The 19,507-nt window shown below is 41.1% G+C and overlaps 2 protein-coding genes across 2 annotated transcripts; both read left to right on the plus strand.

Annotated features, from left to right (window-relative positions):
• The first annotated feature begins 3,018 nt into the window (after nt 1-3,018).
• azin1b (antizyme inhibitor 1b) lies at nt 3,019-9,455 on the plus strand. The gene is made up of 11 exons (XM_018698068.2): nt 3,019-3,203; nt 4,108-4,251; nt 4,553-4,750; nt 4,970-5,143; nt 5,402-5,574; nt 5,788-6,001; nt 6,127-6,201; nt 6,464-6,629; nt 6,849-6,958; nt 7,553-7,770; nt 7,875-9,455. The coding sequence occupies exons 3-11, from the start codon at nt 4,649-4,651 to the stop codon at nt 7,948-7,950; spliced, it is 1,308 nt and encodes a 435-aa protein (XP_018553584.1). The 5' UTR covers nt 3,019-3,203; nt 4,108-4,251; nt 4,553-4,648; the 3' UTR covers nt 7,951-9,455.
• Nucleotides 9,456-12,249: 2,794 nt separating this feature from the next.
• On the plus strand, nt 12,250-19,357 carry LOC108898168 (activity-dependent neuroprotector homeobox protein 2-like). Its single transcript, XM_018698056.2, is given in 6 exon segments — nt 12,250-12,590; nt 13,403-13,524; nt 15,203-15,307; nt 15,438-16,337; nt 16,339-16,941; nt 16,943-19,357. Coding segments are annotated over 5 exon segments (3,003 nt in total). The 5' UTR covers nt 12,250-12,590; nt 13,403-13,416; the 3' UTR covers nt 18,230-19,357.
• Nucleotides 19,358-19,507: the final 150 nt, after the last annotated feature.

The raw sequence follows: 19,507 nt of genomic DNA on the forward strand, positions 1-19,507 counted from the left end.
TTGATAATGGCATTCATTTTTTAAGATGTAAAAATATGCTAATTATATATTGGCTGATATTCATTTTTCATGTTAAAACATAACATATGCAAACATTTTGCATACAGAGCCCTTAGATTTGTTTCATATAGAGCAGGCCTTTTCCTCTTCACAGAAGATATTTTGACATGTTGCAGTAAATAATGGTATAAACAATAAAATTAATTACATTGAGCTCATTATTACTGGGACAAAGAGCCATTATTAATGTCATTAGCCACAACTGTGCTTTTATTGTCCTACTGAGACAAGTGAAAATGTCTGCTGTGAGAACAGTCTATTGTGAACTACAGATGTAGACATTTTATGGTTCAAAAATGTGTTTTTTAAAATACGTGTTTTCTTTCAAAGTTAGTCTTTTCAGTGTGGACATGTCAATACACCGAATCTGCTGGGCCACTCTAGCATCCTTTCCACTTTAATAGGTCATCTAACTGAACTCTTCATAGTTCAGAACTGTTTTCACTTTGGATTTGTGGGTGTGCTGGGGGTATTGAGAATTGATTATTTATGCTGTTGTTTGTTTATATCTGTTACCTTCTGGCTGCAAATTGAATTTCCTTCCTTTGGACAGTGAAAGCATTTAACTAAACTCAGTGGAACCGAGGCACAAAATCTAATTTCCTGGACCCTGATGCGAACCTTGAAACACACATACTTTATACTTGGTTATATTGTTGATAGGAAATTGGGACAATGTTAAAGAAAACATTATACTCATTTAAAATAATTAAACTTAATTTTCACCAGTCTTGATCACTATAATTCTGCTGTCATTAACCAAAACTATGTCATCTTTTTACTTACACTACAAAGCATGTAAACACAACTCTAAAAATATCGAAAATAGATCATAGTTTTTAAACAGAAACATGAAAATATTGTGATATTTACATATCATTTAATTGACAGAATCTTGCTTTCATTGCTTGTTTTTTGTGCGCCTTGTTTTTGTTGTCATCTGTCTCTGATTTATGGCTGTGATAAAGACTTTATCTTGTGTGTTATATTGTACAATATTACTTTACAAATAAACTTTCACTTGACTTCCCCACTTGTCCCAAATAGATTTGGAAGTCCTGTTATAAGTACCTGGAAATATAGAAGTGCATGGTCCAATCTGATTAGCTATTTCTGTAGTATGTACCTCAGGGCTATTGGCATGAGCTTCCATAGTGAATCCATACATTTAACCCAGTCACTTTGACTCTAAACATAGTAAAGGAGGCCAGCCATCCAAGATCTTTCAAAATACTTGCATCAGATTGCTGCCACAGGATTTTTCTTGTTGTGTAGAATCTGGTGTTTTCTAGGCCATGCTGTTTTGTGAACACAGTGTCCCTCAGAGTGACTGTCATAAAAGATAGATAAGAGCCATAGGACAGACAGCTGCAGACACACAGATGAAGCCATGCAGTGGGTTACACCAGTACCATGGAAACACAAGTCATACGACCGAAGTGGCTGCAGGCTGAGTTTTTTCAGCAATGTACCGAACTCCTGATCACCATGCTTAATGAAATAAATTTTTCTAAATGAATTTCTTCCCATCAAACTGGATTGCACAAAACATTACATTATCACAGCTGAAATGAGGTTAGGAGTGAGTGTGACAAAAGCTTAAGGACTAATCAACAAAATATTCAATAAGCTCTTGAATCTTAATAATCCTCAACATTCCATCAGACACAAGCAGGAACACAGTGAATGTCAAAAAGCAGAGACAGACAGAGACGTAATTTGTCCTGAAGGTTTGTCAGTCCCATATTATTGTTTTAAATTCTGTTTGAGTCTCCATAGGAATCCATAGAAAGGTGCAGAGTTCAGTAGGTTATGAAAACAGTAATAACATGTAATTGACTCAGTGTTATAATTTGAAGGCTTTTGACCCAGTGACTTTTTCAACCTCATAACTTTCCAACTTACTTCTGTATTCACAAATGTCTTCAGAGGTCATGAATGCACCCCAAAGAGAGAGAGAGAGAGAAAAAATATATGGGAATGAAAATATTGGCTCGTATGTCATAGAAATTAACATCATGGTGAGTGTAGGGCCATAATATCATAGAGGAAACAGTTGTTGCCAGCATATGTTAAAATACAAGTGTCTTTTTACATTCTTCTCCAGGTTAAATGAAACATGGAAAACACAAATAACCTCAAGACATCTGTGAATGTCTAAAGGTGTTCAATGGCAGGTTGAGCCAGTAATGATTAGTCATGTAAACAAATCCTCAAATATGCAATCCCTGGTGCATGAGATTCATGTCGGTGCCATTAATTTGAATTTCTTATGTACACTTCAATATGGTTGATTCAAACAGAAATGTACATAAGCCAAACAAACAACCCAAAAGGTTGTCCTCAGGCTTTCAAACAGGGATACGAAGTTTCCACCACACCTTCATATTTACACTAGATTATTGCTTAATGAACTTTGGAAATTCAATAAAAAATGTTTTTATCTACTTGTGCAGTTGTGGACACTGTAAGAGACAGCACAGGCAAGTGCATACAACATTGTATTCTTGTATTGAATCTATGGTGAAATTTTAGCTTTATATGATTTTTTAAAATTTGTTTTCATGTTTTGAAGAGTGGAGGCAGGGCATTTGACAACTTTTCACAGTGTTACTGCGTGTTAATTGCACCAGTGGTGGCTTTTAAGAAAATATTATTTAGCATGTTATTCACCACTATGCTAAGAATATATGCTTCTGTAACCGTGTGAAACGTTTTTGAATTGTCCCTCGGAAAAAACGGCAGCAGTCTTGAGGACTGATTGACTGAAACGAGTGGCCATCTACGGAAAGTTTACGGTTATGTAACGTGAATAAACATCACAGATCCACTGCGGCCTATACGATGTTCGGAAATACATATTTGGTATGTTCTCAAAAATACAGAAAGCTCATTGGTGAAACTAAACTTTAGGTCCCGCCCCCGGGCCGTTGATTACCTTTTCCACTTCCCCTGCTCGTTTCCAGTAGTTCTCCACCCACCATCGGATAGAGAAGACGCAGCCCGAGCGACGCTTGTCCCTCATCTAAACATATGGCCAAAACAGCCCTCTTTCTTTCTTATATCGTTGTGCCCACTACTCTTTAAAAATTCCGCCGAAAAAGAGAAGACGATTTTCCAAAACATTCTGGCCGTTATCTCACGTAAGTACAGCGAAAGACTTGGGTTGAGTTCTTTGGATCCAGCAGGCGGACGTAACATGGCGGGCTGGTCTTTCTGCCTTCTTGCCACACATGACAGACCGATTCATTACAGTCTGTGTTTTTGAGATATCTTAACGTTGAATTTCTAGCTGTGATTTAATTGTGGAGCGATCTCAGCACATCTGTCTAGTTTTTGTTCGTGTATTGTGTCAGTGTTGAGGTTTGTTTGGGGGGTTATTACAAAATAAAGCGCTAACATAAGCTTCTTGTATCGACGTGCTGTCGGCAGCCAGCTCAACATTAGCAGCTCTCGTTGGCAGGAATCTCTCAGCCCCGCGTTTCCTCGCGATGGCGTTTCCTATTGTCATTAAAGCGGCATGTTTACATGTTAAATGTAACAGTTAATGACTATTTGTATGGTATATTTAGGGTTTCATGGTTTGTTTTGGCGACGCATTGGAATAACAGTATTTCTTAAGTCAAGGTGTGACACTGTTAGCCCCGTCACAACGCATGCGCATGTTGTATTTAGACCGTTACCGCATAATATGTACTAATAGTGGTTAAAAACAGGCAGCTGAAATTATGATAATGAATCAGTAATAACTTGTTGGGTTCCGTTGGATTTACGACAGCACAAGCTACATAGACGAGTGCGACAGTTGTTTAATACATTGATTATGTTGGTGAAATTTTGACCACTAGTGACAACAAATGTGAATACATAGTAGTGGTAGTAGAGATACTTTTTTTAATGACAGTAAGTTTTATAATGACTGACTCGCCTAGCCAATGACATTTGTGCATTTCATGTGATTTTTTTTCCTGTTTTGATGAGCATATATTACATGTCTTCCTGTGTTCCATGTGTTGAGATCTAATATTGTGTGTGTCTGTCCCTCAGGGCTCCCCTGTCTCTGCACAGGTGTATGAGCGCTACCCAGAGGGCCTAGGGGCAGCTCTTTACCGGGAGCACTTTGACTTCAACGCTGAGCCACCTTGGGATCCTAGCTGATAGCGGGACAGGTCCATCTCCTGACTTGTCCATGTGAGTGACTTTGTCTCTGTTGTACACACAAAGATACATACTAGCTTGCTAGCATACATAACATGTTTGTTCTGGGTCTGAAGTCTTTGGAAGTCAATATATTTAAATGAAAGTTCAGTGAAGTGTCAGGAGTTTACACATTTACTAATCATACAGAATGTAAGTTTTCTTGTGTTTTGTTAGTCAGCAGTTAATGAGTACTATGCCTGTGATTTAATCAGACTGGCTAAATTACTGTAAAGAAATTTATTGTGGTGATATTAACAGCTGTATTTTTTCCCCCCTCTCTCTCTCTTTCCAGTTTGTTGCATACCGGCAGGACCCATTGGCTCAGTCGTGACCCCTTGACTTGTTTATCTGTTCTTTATGATTGTCGGCTTAGCGGAATACGGTTGAGATGAAAGGACTCGCTGACAAACCTAGCTACATCATTGAACTCCTGGAGGGAGGAGTGACCCTTGAAGATGTCATTGACGGACACATCTGTGAACAGGCTCTGGTCAGTTCAGCTCGCAGGCCTTTTAATAGCTCCCCGGAAGAAATTCCAAAAGTGCTTCAGATGGCTTTCACAACAGTGTCATTAGTGCTTTCATCTGATATACAGCAGGTTTTCTCCTGTTGATTTTTGAGACACACAGTTCTTCAGTCTGTCAGGATTTGATCTATACATGCAGTGTGATTTGACCAGTTGCTTTGGGTACTCCCCTTGTGTTCACAGGTGGAGAAGAGTGCGTTCGTGGTGGGGGACCTCGGTGCCCTGATGCGACAGCACGCGTGCTGGCAGAGTGTAGTGCCGCAGCTGCAGCCCTACTACCCAGTCAAGTCCAACAGCAGCCCTGCAGTCATCCAGGTGCTGGCCTCCTTGGGCCTGGGCTTCGTTTGCACCAACAAGGTAAAATTCAGACATCACAGAAACTAATTCAGGCCGCACTGATCCGTTTACTTTTTGAAAAGAGCTCAGTACTTCATCCTCTTATGGTAACTCTTGACATTTCGGGGCCATTACATTATAAGCACTCAATTGATTACTAACCAGCTGATGACTGTTATCAACTTACGCAACACAATTGGTACCTTTTTGATTGTTTTGATGGGGCTTTTAGACTCTGTTGCATCAATTCATTTAATGTGTGTGTCCTCTTTCCTCTAGGCTGAAATGAACCTGGTGCTGGAGCACGGCGTGCCACCAGAAAACATCATTCTGTCAGGTGTTTGTAAGCAGCTGGCACACATCAAGCACGCTGCCAAGAACAACATCCAGCATCTTGTGTGCGAAAACGAGGCAGAGTTGTCCAAGATTTCCCGTCTGCACCCAAGTGCAAAGTAAATGAAATTTTTTCCTTAGTTACTTTTAATCCTCGTGTTTCTGTACAACTGAAGACTGTGTCAATGTAATTACTCTGTTGATAGAGAGAGATGTTATTTCTCCCTTGGGCTCAAAATAAAGAGAAAATTGGGAAAGCCTTTGTCATTGTCAAGAACTCATTTATTTTGCTTCGACAGATGTTTCATTCACGTTTTTTCTGTCTCTTCTAGGTTGCTGCTGCAGTTGACCACTGAGGCTCACGCGGCTGAGACGAGCATGGCCTTTGGCTGCTCTCTGAAGAGCTGCCGGCATCTGCTGGAGGCGGCCAGGGAGCTAGGAGTCCAGGTGGTGGGGGTGACCTTCCACATCCCCAGCTCCTGCCAAGACCTGCAACAGGCTTACACCCATGCACTGTCAGATGCACGCTGTGTGTTTGACATGGGGGTGAGTGCTGTCTGGAAAATATCTTTAGTCAATATGTCAATTCACGGAACCTCAATGCCTGTTTATCTCTTGGAATTTCTTTTTCATCAAGGATAGTAACACAGTCTTTGCGTGTTTCCATTCAGGTGGATCTGGGCTTCAACATGAACACTCTGGACATTGGTGGTGGATTTACTGGCTCAGAGTTTCAGCTCAAACAGGTGAGTGGTAAACAGCTATCACCTACACAATAATGTGGGATGTCAGTACAAGTGCAGTGCTGGGTGCTCTGCCGATTTTTTTTTTTGTAGGTCAAATATAATTTCTGTTGCTTCTCACTAAAAACACACAGAAAGTAATGGAAGAATGGATTTCAGCTTTAAAAGCGCTTAATGCCCAAAGCCAAAGTTGTTGCTCCGTGTGTGTTTCATGTGGAAACGCTCTCTTGAGTGCATATTTGTTTATATTGCACTGTGTGTGCAGGTTGAGTCTGCAGTCAGGCCACTGCTGGACGCTTACTTCCCCCCACTGTCTGGCGTGCAAGTGTTGGCCCAGCCTGGCAGCTTCTACGTGGCTTCAGCTTTCAACTTGGCTGTCAACGTGATCGGGAAAAAGGTGGTGACCCGCCACTGGGACAGCCTACCTCAAGGTGAGTTACTTAATTTTCTGAGACGTTCTCTTTGTCCTCTGTAGTCCAGTGAAGGGAGTGATAGACAGAGTAATTTGTGTCCTCATGTTTGTTGTTTCAAGATTATTTACACATGGCTGTTGCATAATCATAGCTAACCCCTCAGAGCGTGTCCCACGCTGGAGACCTCTGTTTGTTTGTTCTGTATTTCTGACCGGGTCACCCACTATACTTTCACAGGTGAAAACAATGAGGACACAGAGTTCCTGTACTACATGAATGAGGGCGTTTATGGCCCATTCAGCCGCAAGCTCCTGGGAAACTCCATCACTGCCCCGTCAGTGCACAAGGTTAGTAGGCCTCCACCCAAGAGCATCAACTCCATTCAGGACTGAATGAGGCGGCTCAAGTTGTTTTGGGAAAAGCGGGTCATGCAATATGAGTATTCCAGGATAAAGGATCATAATTGCTTCAGATAGCGAGCTGTGTTGACTCATAAAGACCCTACATTAGATCTGGGTTTTCTCATACAAAGCCAAGATGTGTGACGTTATTCAAAAAGGTCAGTGGCAAACAAACAAACAGCTGGTTGCTACCCAGCTGTAGTCTAGGTAACAACCAGCTCTTTGTTTATCTGTACTGTCATTGAGAGTTAGTGATGCAGTTCCAGTTTTGTGCTCTGTTTACCTTACAATCACAAAATGGTATCAAACACAAAATAAAACTTAAAGTGGGGCCGAAGGTAACTATTAAGGTCAGGGTAAACTAAACAGACAAAGATGTCTAGTGATGTAGAGACTGTGTTGAGGTGCTTCAGGGCAATAATTTATTCATTCAGCTTTAAGCTACCACAGGAACACAGCTTGCAAAGGATGATGCGTCAGTGTTGTATGTGATGAAAAAAATGAGCCTAACATTTCTTCTTCTTTTTCCCCTCTCTCCAGCATGTGCTGTGCGCTGAGGAGACTGTGTATCCCAGCAGCCTGTGGGGCCCGTCACTGGACCAGCTGGACCAGGTGGTGGAGCGCTGCCTGTTGCCTGAGCTCAGTGTGGGAGACTGGCTTCTGTTCTCCAACATGGGAGCGTGTGGCCTGGAGGAGTCCACCTGCCTCTCCAGCTCCCCCCAGTTGCCCATCTACTACACTGTCTCCACCTCTGACTGGTGAGTATGGAGTGAGATAGCCTGTAAGGTTCCACTGCCAATACAAATGTCAGAGGGTTATACTTAAGCAGAAAACTGATCCCGGTGTTTGCTGTTGCGCACAGGTACGAAATGCAGGAGGCTGGTGTGGCACTGGACAGTGCCATGAAGGATTTCGCCATGGTCCAGTACAGTGCGTAACTACCCTCTGCCTCTGTCCCATATTATATTGCACAGATCCTCCTTAGCCTCTCCTTTCACCATGTGAGCAGAGGGGTCAGTGTGGTATTTGGGACAAGGGACTAAATGTGGTCAACATTCCAGCCACCTTGGAAAATGCAGTGTCCTATTATTTCTTCCAGGAATTTGACTTTTTTTACTTCTAGATATGGGAAACAATTGGTCGTTCAATACCTCAATTGTCTAAAAAATTTTATCTGGAAGATAATCTTCTTATTTTCGCTCCTCCCTCTGATGGACTATGTCAGCTAATCTGTCAGCTAAAAGAACTCCAGCCCAGGCTCAAATGACATTATGCAACAAAATGGACGACTCTTTGGAGATGGGACCCCCCCCAACATGTTAGGGGTGGTTTGTTTCCTAAATAAAAAAAAATCCAGTTTACAAAATGTACAATTGATTTAAATCATGTTCTCTATTGATTACCTGTTGACAGTCGTGTAAATCCTGTATCTGTTCAACACTCATACATTTTGTCTGTAGATGATTTTTGAAGTGTTTAAAAGAATCGATGCCTTGTGTGGATTCTGTACTTCAGACCCCTCACTTTGCAGAGTTTAAATGAAATAATGACAATGATGTAACCTATTTCTTTATTGCAGTTCACCTCAATGCATTTTTATTTATTGGAATCAGATATTACTGGGGCATATTTAAAGCTCCATCTTTAAGTGTGTTTTGCCCAGGTATTATGCTGTGGCCCATCTAACAGTGTTTTTCCTGATAAGATATTGATGTGTTTTTTAACGCTACATGGATATATGTGTGCTGTGATTGCCATTTGTGACCTCAGTGGTTTCCCTTTACTCGAAAGGCTTGAAGGAATTGCTATGGGAGATTCTCTCTACACTGAGCTAGAGCTTGAATACAGAGAAGCTGCATACACCCTAATGCACTCCCTGCCTCTAATAGAGAGAGAGGTTGATCTGGTTTAAATTGCACAAAAATCTTTTGTAGGTTAAAGAAATACTGTGACATTTAAAAACACACACCAGATTTTTTTTTTTCTTCATATTAGTGTCCCTTGCCAAGGGACTGGTCCTTCTTCTCCGAGGATCTAGAAAACCAGCAATGGATGTTTTTCTAAAACATATATGATCTGTATGCGGCAGGTGTAGATTTATGTCTATACCTCGAAGTAAAAGACATGCTAGTTGTACACAGACCTCTCTTGAGGCAGTGCAAATGATAAATAAAATGCCCGGCTTTTCCTCATGCCTCTCTTAAGTTATGAGGGACATATTGCACAGTCTCTTGTACAGCTAAATCTCTCATGTCCAATGATATTAAAGGTGACCTGACTTAAACTGCAGTTTTTAAAGAATCCTGCCCTCGTGTTAAAAATGACTAATGTATTAATTACTTGCTTGTCTAAGGCACTAATGGACCATAGCCTGTTTTGACTGTAAATTGTGCTTGTTAAAGTAATGAAAGTGATTAATTTAATACATTTCTGACTGAAATCATTTATCTTGTGTATGTGTGATCTTTGGTGTCAGATGATCAGTAGCTGGTTCCTACACGTTCTGGATAAAATTTTCACTGTTGGCCAACATAATTCAGAAACATATGTTTACATAGATTTAGTGCTACTTAGGCTTAGTTTTTTTTACAGCAAGGAATGAGATCCTTCTTCCTGCTGTAACCAGTAAGAGCCTTAGACACCACTTCATAATCACATCCAAACAGCTCTCAACACAGAAATAAGCTAAACAAAATGTTCATAATATTGGTATCAATCAAGCTGGTTAATAAAGTTTTTAGGGAGGTATTCTGTTTTAATTATGATGGATATACAGTTCTTATTATATTTAATTCAGCTAGCCTCTATGGCCTATTCATCCTAAAAATTTCAGTACTTTATATGGTTATAGCTTTTGTTGTTACCAAAGAAAAATCAATTATAAACTGCAGATTGTCAGTCTCAACACAAGATACATAAAAACACTGTACAACATAGATTTTTGCAGAGTGCCACTCTGACAGGCACAAAAGATATCCTTGAAAAGAAGAGTTAAAACTTAGGCCTGATTCCGTTTAAGTTTTGTTCCAAGACCGTGGACTCCTCTAGATTAATCATAGCTCAATGATAGACGGATCGGGGCAGTCGATCACATTACAAAGTATCTTTACGTCAGAGAGTGGCATTCAAAGAGTGGAATCAGCTGCTGCAGTGTTGCAGTGTTTTGTTGTAATGAACACCAGTATGCTCATGGGCTTTGATGACATATGCAAAAATATGCAAAGCACTTAATTTACAGTGTAATTCTTAAAGAGGGCAGCATCTACAGTTTGTCCTCTCCATCCCCTTGTACCTGTGTATGACAGTAGTTATTTACAGACATGGTCCTGAAGACCTTTTCAAATTAACCACCCATCCTATAAACGAAAGGTAGCAGTAAAAAAAATCGTATCAGGATTCAGATAAAACTGCTAGCTAAAGTAAAATGGAAATTTGGTCATTTCTGTTATTTATTAGCTATTATCTATCTACCAACCTGTCTAGCGCCAATGCCAAATTCTGTGGTAGACAGCTTTAGAATAGCTATAGAAATTTGCTTAAAAATGTTCATGAATTACTGCCACTGAAACATTTTGAGGGAATCATTACTGATTGGTGCGCCAATCAGCGTCTCATTCATGTTCTTCACTACATGTCATCATGGTTAGCAGTTAGTATAGAAGAAATGATCAAGGTTCATTTGATAGTAGTGGCAATAACAATAAAGAAATAGCAGGCAACTTATTAGACTGCCAGGAACAAAGCAAACACTCATACAGCAGCATACAAACAAACAAGACTCTGCAATTACAAGGTTACAACACAGAGGTGATAGATTTGCAATTACATGATTGAGGAGTACCTTTCTTGGATCACAGCGTGTTCAGTGTGACAGAGCAAGTATGAATGCACTCCGAGTTGTTGATTCTGATTGGTAGCTCTCTGATTGGTTTAATTGCATAACCATGAATTGGTTTGACAAGAGGGAATGTCACTGTGAAAAATCCCTTTATTCACCACTGAGTGGGTTAAGAGATGATGTAATCTAACTCAGTTGTCCTTCAGCAGTTTTACCTTTGGGCTATAGCTGCTCTGCCTTGGTAAGAAATGCTGCAGCGCAATCAGCTGCAGTGCGGTCATTATTTGACACTCAATTCTGTCTGTATTGTTCCTCTTTTTGCCCAGAAAATTATATCACCCTGGCTTGCATTGACTGACCAGAGGCCACAATGGCTGATGTGACCTCGACAGTCAAATTTTGAATAATGTTGGATCACTCTTAACACCAAATTGCTTCATGCCACAGAATTTTAATGGTCAGGTTAAGATTTGACAACAGGTGACATATGACCAATTATGGCATGGTGTTGATAAAGGAATGTATCAACACCTGGGTTCATGGTATTGTGTAATAGCTAATAAAATTATTAAGTAGCCAAAAATAGTAAACTCGTTTGATAACACAAGAAACTACCAATCATCTACCCACCACGATGAAGCTCTGAACCAGAGTAATGTGGCATTGATGCTTTGATCGAATTGTTGATTTGTCCCCAGACAAACTGACCCTATTTCGTAAAGGCTAACTTGTATGCTGAAATTCTGACAGGCGGCTTGGGCTTTGCTCAATTTCTGTGAGAGCTAACATGTTTGCAAGCTGTTAGGCGGGAAGGCTGAACATAAGATTGTTAATTCAAAAGGCTTTAAATCGACTTTTAACTTGGTAAGTATAACGAAGCCTAAATGTCTGAAATTTAGTTTCGTTACTGGTATAAATTACTATGTGGTGGTAGCTAGCTCTTTTGTTCTTGCTAATCTTTAGACAGAGTAAAAAGTCCTGACACTTTATGCTATGCTAGCTCATACACATCTAACCTATCAATTTCACTCCCTCTCCATTCAAAAAGGTGAATCTATATAATTGGCTAAATAAAGTAGCATGATATGACATCACAATAGAGGGACCACCCATTTAGCTCATTTTCTCGACAGCTCATTGGTTAGTCTTAGTCATGTACCACGTGACTGCCAGTGGGGGTCGCATTAGCCACGCCCCCCGGCCTAGCTATGTGTTGTAGAACCTAAAAATCCAATTAACAAGTCAGTTATTACATGAAATTCAAAAACTGAATAATAAAATGTATCACCTGAACACTGTGGGACAGTGACTGATCTGTCTGGTAAAAGAGTAAAAAGTTATTCAGTTTTTAGAGAGAGACGCCTCCCATTGGTCAGTTTGTGCAGTATGCAAATGAGAACGGCTACGTCAGATCCTGAACTTGAGCGCCATTTTTTCCTCAATCGGGGAAGAAAGGGACAAAAGCTGGACCAAAAAATAACTTATCTGCGGAGGGGGTTCGCTAACACATACCGTGCTGCGTTCTTGTTCTTCCTACAGCGGTGTGTGTAGGCAGAGGATGCTGCTCGGATGAGTGTGTGTGTCTGCAGCTCTAGCAGCGGACGCAGCTTGTCGATACACACACACACACACACACACACACACATATACAGTTGCGGGCCGGTGGAAGTGGAAAACGTTAACCGTGCTGGAGGTGGCACAGCGACAACTAACGTTAACCTGCACGGAAAATTAGACGAGGTAAATATCTGCGTGGAGGCTGAGGGACATCCTCGAGTAGGAGGAAGCGGCGTGGCTGGCTTAGTGACCCGGCTCGTTGCTGTCAGCGTGATACTAGGGGCTTTTTAAATAACCTCCGGTGTGGGCAACATACACACAGCAGTGTTAGCATGCATGGTAACTGTGTGCAGGAATAGGTTTTTACTTAGGAGGTGATTTAATCCAAATGCACACTTTAACAGGCTAAAGATAAAGTTTTCTTACCCATCACTAAATAAAGTATTTATGTAGAGACTTACAGTGTATGACACTCAAAGTGAAATCAGCTGTTGCACAGTGTCTGTATCTATTTTATTGTATTGCCATGATGCGTACACAGGCAAAATATCCATGTAACATTACATCCATGCTTTTATTTTCACTGTCATTTTAATAGGAAAGTATCGTTAAGTTCAGGGATGTCATTTTTATGTCTTTTACGTGTTTATGGTGACAATAGAGTACTCATAGGTTTTTGTTTATCTTTTTAGCAGTATGACTCTATGAAATGATGCATTTAATAACTTGATTTCTAAACTGAACTAGATGCTAGGTTCGTTGAAATTCATGGCTAGTTGGTATATGTACTGCACATATTAACTGACCACAGCTAATTGCACTGATTGCTTTTGTTTCCAGCTTATTTCTACAGTCTTCCTTCACCAAACTGTATCTGTGGAAAACTAAATGATTACTCTGAAACTTATGTGCCTTTAATTGGAAATGCAGTGACCCCTCTGTCATATAAATTTTAATGTGCTCTAAATACAATAACAATTTGTTTCTTTTATCAGGCTTGTGAGATATAATGTATCAGGTTCCGGTGGGTAGTATTGAGAAGATCAGAAAGGCACGCAAGGCGGTGAAAAATATTCTTAGTGAGATCGGCCTGGAAGATTGCCAAAACCTGCTGAAGGTATGTTTTTAATCTAAAACAACATACGGTCTGACATGAGGCTAGTACATAAGTGTAATTAACAATACACATAAGTCAGTCTCTTCAGTCTCTGTTGTATTTGTTATGGTTGCCAATTCCTTTTTTGCCTTTTCACTGCAACTCCTAAAGCTGCAAAACACTACACTCATCTTGCCTATATTTATTTATTATATATATTTTATGTTTATCATCAGTGCTTCTGTGCAAATGTTGCCATTCACATGATGGATCCAGTGCTGATGGTCCAACCATCATTACACTAAAAGTATAACCTCTCACGTTTACTTTGGGTTTAGACTTTGTAAGCTCCAAACAAAACAAATAAGAATGGCAGTATGTAAAAATCACAGAGCTGCTGTCTGCCACCCTGTCCTTGTAGAACTGTAAAAATCCATGCTAATTTTTATAGGTCACTTAAATATAAAGCAACTTTTGAGGTGATAACATTAGTCATGTTTCAGCACTGTTTTGTAATGTTAGCCATTAATGCAGTCAACATTATACCAACTGCAGCAGCAAACGCCTCATGGTCTTAAAATGATCTAATTCAGGTTGTAGTGAATAATGTTTGTTAAATCTGTGGAGTAATCACTTAAATATAACCACCTGAAAACACATTAAATCAGATTTAAATTTGATGATGATGATGGTCGCATTAAAAGGAAGCTGTTCAGTGGGTTTTTTCTTTGGTTGTTATGGCAACTGTGGGGCTGGGGGTTGGGCAATATGATGTCACGTCTACTGTCAGAGATTTTCTGTGGTATTGGGCTAATGTGGATAAATCCATGAGCAGGACTGTTTTATGGCAGTGTTGTATTAAGTCAGCGGTGATGACGAACCTTGACCTTTCATGTACTTTGATATTTATGATTTTATTCCAGCCATCCATATGAGTGGTCCATGGACCACAGCGGTGCTTAGTTTGTCCTTTGGACAGATGAGATACCTCACTCAACTACACTTGATTTGTTTTATTGAGGTAGCAGGGATTTTTACGCTTGGCTCTGGCAGCATAAGGCATGATAAATATTCAAATCTGGAGGGATGATGCAATGTGTCTACTATGACTCAGTAAACTGCGTCTATGAGTACACAGGTTTGACACAGGTGAAGATTAACTAAATGCAGCACTGAAGCACTCATACTTGATTATTTCCATTTTTGATTGTTTACACATTTTCAATGGGGGTACTTTGATTTTATCCCACCATATTTATCTAATGGCTGCTGCTACTAACTTACCTCTCAGTTCAAAATTTCACATGTGAAACAATCACTCAGGTACACCCAGATAGAACAGTCTACTGTTACTGCTGTACAGATAATGCATAAAATATAATAACACTTCTCAGCGTAACACAGTACAACTCAACACCCAGCAATAAATATAAATCAGGACCTCTCTAAAACAGTTTCAACAAAAACCAAACATTACAGCTTTTATGAATGATGAAGATTTATCACAGATCAGGTGTATCAGCCTACATTCATTTTTAGCTAGGTGTACCTAACAAACTGACAGCTGTGCATATGGTTATTTGGTAGTTCATGTCTGAGATGTATATATTTTACTGCACTACACTAATACTTTGAATGTAAATGGATATGTTTTACATTTATTGTTATTTACACTTACACACTTTTTTTCACTGCACAGGACATCAATGAAAAGTCTGAGAAAAAATCAGATGAAGACGAGGTCTTTCAGGAAACTGAATGGGTTGATTTCACAGATGGATACAGTACAAGACAACAGAAAAAGGTGAATATGACACTTTGCTCCTGTTTAGAAAAAAAAGAATATTTGCTATTTTGATTACTTGTTAAAACTATGTACAAATTTTCACTGAAATTAACTGAGATAACAGTTTTGTTTCTCTCTGTCTATTCAGTGGCCTTATCGGTCTCGATCTCTGTGCTGTAACCTGTGCAAGTACTCTTCACAAAACATCTACAACTTCAGGAGTCACGTCTCTCGCTGCCATGGATATGTTCAGTCATACTGTGCACTGTCATCCTGTTCTCGGTGCCTCTTTATCGGCCACCCTAAGGTTGTCAAGAAGCACATGCTGTTCTTCCACAGCAAACATATACAACCACCAAGAGATCTCCCTCTACCTGTCCATCGTGGAAATGAGAGGTATCAGTGTCGAAGATGCGGATTTCCAAACTCCTCTATTTTTGCAATGAAGAAGCATATTATTCTAAAGCACCTAGAAAGCTTGGCAGAACAGTATATAGGTTACAGACTACACCTTCAAGGGACTACGTCTATAAAGGTCTACTGCTGCAAAGTGTGCAAGGTGAACGCTGGAAATCTAGACCAAATGTTGCATCACATGCTGGTTGAACCATCGCACTATTCAGTCAGCACACAAGTGCAGAGCATGATTCATGAGAACAAGAACTACACCATTAAACCAACACCCAATGGGAATGGCGTGTTTGTGACATTCCCGAGTATTGCTCCTAAACCACAGCAACCTCAAATGTTCAACAGTAAATCCTTGGTTTTACCAAGTAATGGCCAACCTGCTGGGACTGTGGTGGCATTACAGCAACTACAAGGAACTACAAACAGTACCACTCTCATCTGTGCCCCCGGAACCAATCAGGCTTTTCTGCCCCCACAAGCATCGGCGCTAGTGCAGCTAGCTAGCGCTGAGGCTAAAGGTTTGCTTCAGCCTGGTGCTACGATAGCCCTCCGAAGTACTTTGCCCCAAGGACCATCTATGGTCCAGCTTCCCACGGTGTCTAATGTGTCTCTGAAGCAGGCACCGGTGGCTCTAGCTCCAGCCTCTGTTCCAACCACAACAGACTCCACAAGCGCAGCAAATCCTTGTTCCATCAGGACTGCAGGCCAACATGGCTACTGGAACCGGGGCTGCGCCTAAGCCTGCTGTGGTTACACAAAATGCATCAACAAACCAAATCACCCTACAAGGCACCATGCTGACTTCACAGTCTCTGTTGAGTCACCTGATCCCCACCGGAAACAAAGTGAACGGCATGCCCACATACACTTTTGCTCCCCTGCAACTAGCAATGCCCATTTCTCAGAGCACAAGTACTCCTCTTAAGGCTGTTGAGCAAACAAGTAACTCCTTACCACAAACCAAGAAATGGATTACCTGTCTTCTCTGCAATGAACTTTTCCCCTCCAATGTCTTTGACATGCACACAGAGGTTGCTCACCAGACAAAATCACCCACATCCAAGTCAGAGAGTGTGGCAGCACGAGCGGCATTCCTAAAGAAAATGCCTGACAAAACTGTCAAATGTCTAACATGCAAAATTCTTCTATCAGAAAAGAGCGTCTTCCAACACCTGTTGCACGGTCTGAATTGTTTGTACTGCTCAGCATTGTTCTTCTCAATCAAACAGCTCGCTGAGCATCGTAAAACAGCACAACCCCACAAGCAAGGCATACTGTGATTTCCTGAGGCAGAAGTACAGGGTCTATTCTAAAGGCATTGGCGGAATCCTATTCCCGTACTTTGACGTCCACACCACTGCACCAAAAGAGGTCCTCGGAGACACGGAGGTTAATCTCGCCCTGGTCACAAATTCCCTCGACTTGATCTTCTTCAAGTTGCAGCCCAGCAGCCAGCCAGAAATCTGCCCCGCACCTGTGAAAATCAACAGTGCGTACTGTCCCTTCTGTGATGAGAAGTTTGAGAACAAATCCAAACACCTCCAGCACCTGAAACAGAAACACTTTGTAGCACCCACCATTCATGCCATCCTCAAGACAGAGGCTTTCAAGTGCATATACTGCAACGGTGTTTACACAGGAAAGGTCACTCAGCAGGCCGTGATGCTCCACATTCAGCGATGCCGGTGTTCACCAAAACAACCACAGCCACCCCCGAAACCTGCAGCTGCAGCAGCAGCAGCAGCAGCAGCAGCAGCAACCGCAGCACCACCACCACCACCACCACCACCTCCTCCACCTCCACCTCCACCTCCACCTCCTCAGCAGCCTCCAAAACCAGTTCAGCAGCTCAGTCAGCCATCCGGACTTTACTTTCTCCAAGTGCCACAAGGGCTGACTATGAAACAGACTTTAGCTCCAGCTCGAGTGATCCAGCCTGCGCCCAGACCAGAACCTCAAGAATCAGAGGCTGAGATGCAGTCTAAGAAGAGGCTGGAGGCTGCACTGAGGCAGGTCATCGAGGACAACAAACGAGAAAGGGAAGAAAGGGCGGCCATACGCAAGAGGCGAGAGCAGGAGAAGATGTTACCCCCGCCGGAGCCCGAGGTCCCAAGCGACCCTGCGGTGAAGCTGCTGCTAGAGCCCACCCCGACTGAGCGGCGCTGCAATGAGGAGCGCAGAGACTTCATATCGAAATACTTCAACCTGAACCCCTACGCAACCAAAGCCGAGACCGACGAGCTGTGCAAGAGGCTGGGCCTCACCAAGGCGGAGCTGGCGGCCCACTTCAGCAAGAAGCGCAGCAAGTGCATGAAGAGCCTCAAGAGGAACTCTGCCTCTATTCTCCTCGGCTTCAACATGACTGAATTGCGCAAACTTAAGCACAGCCTTATCGTGCCGGAACAGCAGCCCGCAGAGCAGCCCCCTGCCGACACAACAGAGCAGATGGAAAACAGTGAAGATGGACCAGAACCTATGGACGAAAGTGGAAATGAGAAAGTTATGAATGAGGTGGAACAGATGCAGTGAGTTCAGAAATGTGTGAAAATGGTATGATTGGGAAAAAAAAACTCAAACACAGATTACCCTTATTTAAAAACAGAAGAAAACCCTGATAGTAATGGCCTTTATGTTGACAGTCACTGGAGAAGTTTATCATGCTGTGGATACAATGTATTTCCTAACACACACCTGTTCCTGAGGGCAGTTTCCTAATGTAGCCTTCATCAATAGTGCTTCATTTGACTGCAGTATGTTGTTAGTGGCCCACATCCTAATTTCCACATAAATGCAGAGCCATGTTGTGATGCTCCCTAATATAATATATAAATATAATAATTATGGTTCAGACTGTTGAGCTGCAGCAGTACTTAGCTGGTTACGATCTCACTCAACCATGGCTACTGACTTAGACACAAGCACTCATTTGCGAATGGTAGCTGCTTTTTTGCACCCTTTATTTAAACCTGTTTGTAAAAAAAATTGTGATTTCATTTCTTGTCTGCTAATATTAAGACTTTAGTGCATATCTCAATATAAAATTGAGTCATTATATTATGCTCTCCTTTTTCCCTTTTTTTTTTAAAAAAAAGAAACATTTGGACCTATTTCTGTCACGTGCACGGCTTTGTTATTTTGTTTGCTCTCTCATGTTTTTTTTTCACACTGTTTCACTCTATGTATTGAAAAAGTTAAAGGGGAAACATCTCTTGCTCATCAGCTCCCACAGACCGTTTAGGTGGATGTTCATCTTGCAGTTTTGAAGCCAAATTGTTACGAATGTATAAATGTTTGACTTATAAAGTTGCTGGATTCGCAGAATTACTGAACACTTGGTTATTATAAAGCTCTCTTGACCACGTTGCTTGCATGAGCCTTTGTTTCACTGTCAGACAAAATTATGATTTGTGCCATTGTGAATTCGACATATTCGCATAGACTTGTGGAAGTTTAACTTATAGATCCAACGAAACATAAAACATGTTATTGGGTGTTGATTCTGTCACCATACATCTTCTGTTCTCCTGACAGCTGTTTTTTTGTACTACACTTGTATTTTCTATAGAGGATCAAAACTGATGGGGGAGGTAAAAATTCTCATTCTGTCCAAGACCACTGTGTTGTAAAGAATAAAGTGGTTTCCTTTTATGGAAATGATTCATCAATTTTTATTTTCAATTTGTAATAAAAAAAATATATATATATAATTTATAATCAAGCTGTGTTAAAGCACTCCAAGGTATGTTTCTTTCATGCGTAACTGACTGACCTTGAAAATCATTAAAAACTTTAGGCCAGGAACAGAAC

This window comes from Lates calcarifer, linkage group LG3 (assembly GCF_001640805.2).
Source record: "Lates calcarifer isolate ASB-BC8 linkage group LG3, TLL_Latcal_v3, whole genome shotgun sequence".
Classification (NCBI taxonomy): Eukaryota; Metazoa; Chordata; class Actinopteri; family Centropomidae; genus Lates; species Lates calcarifer.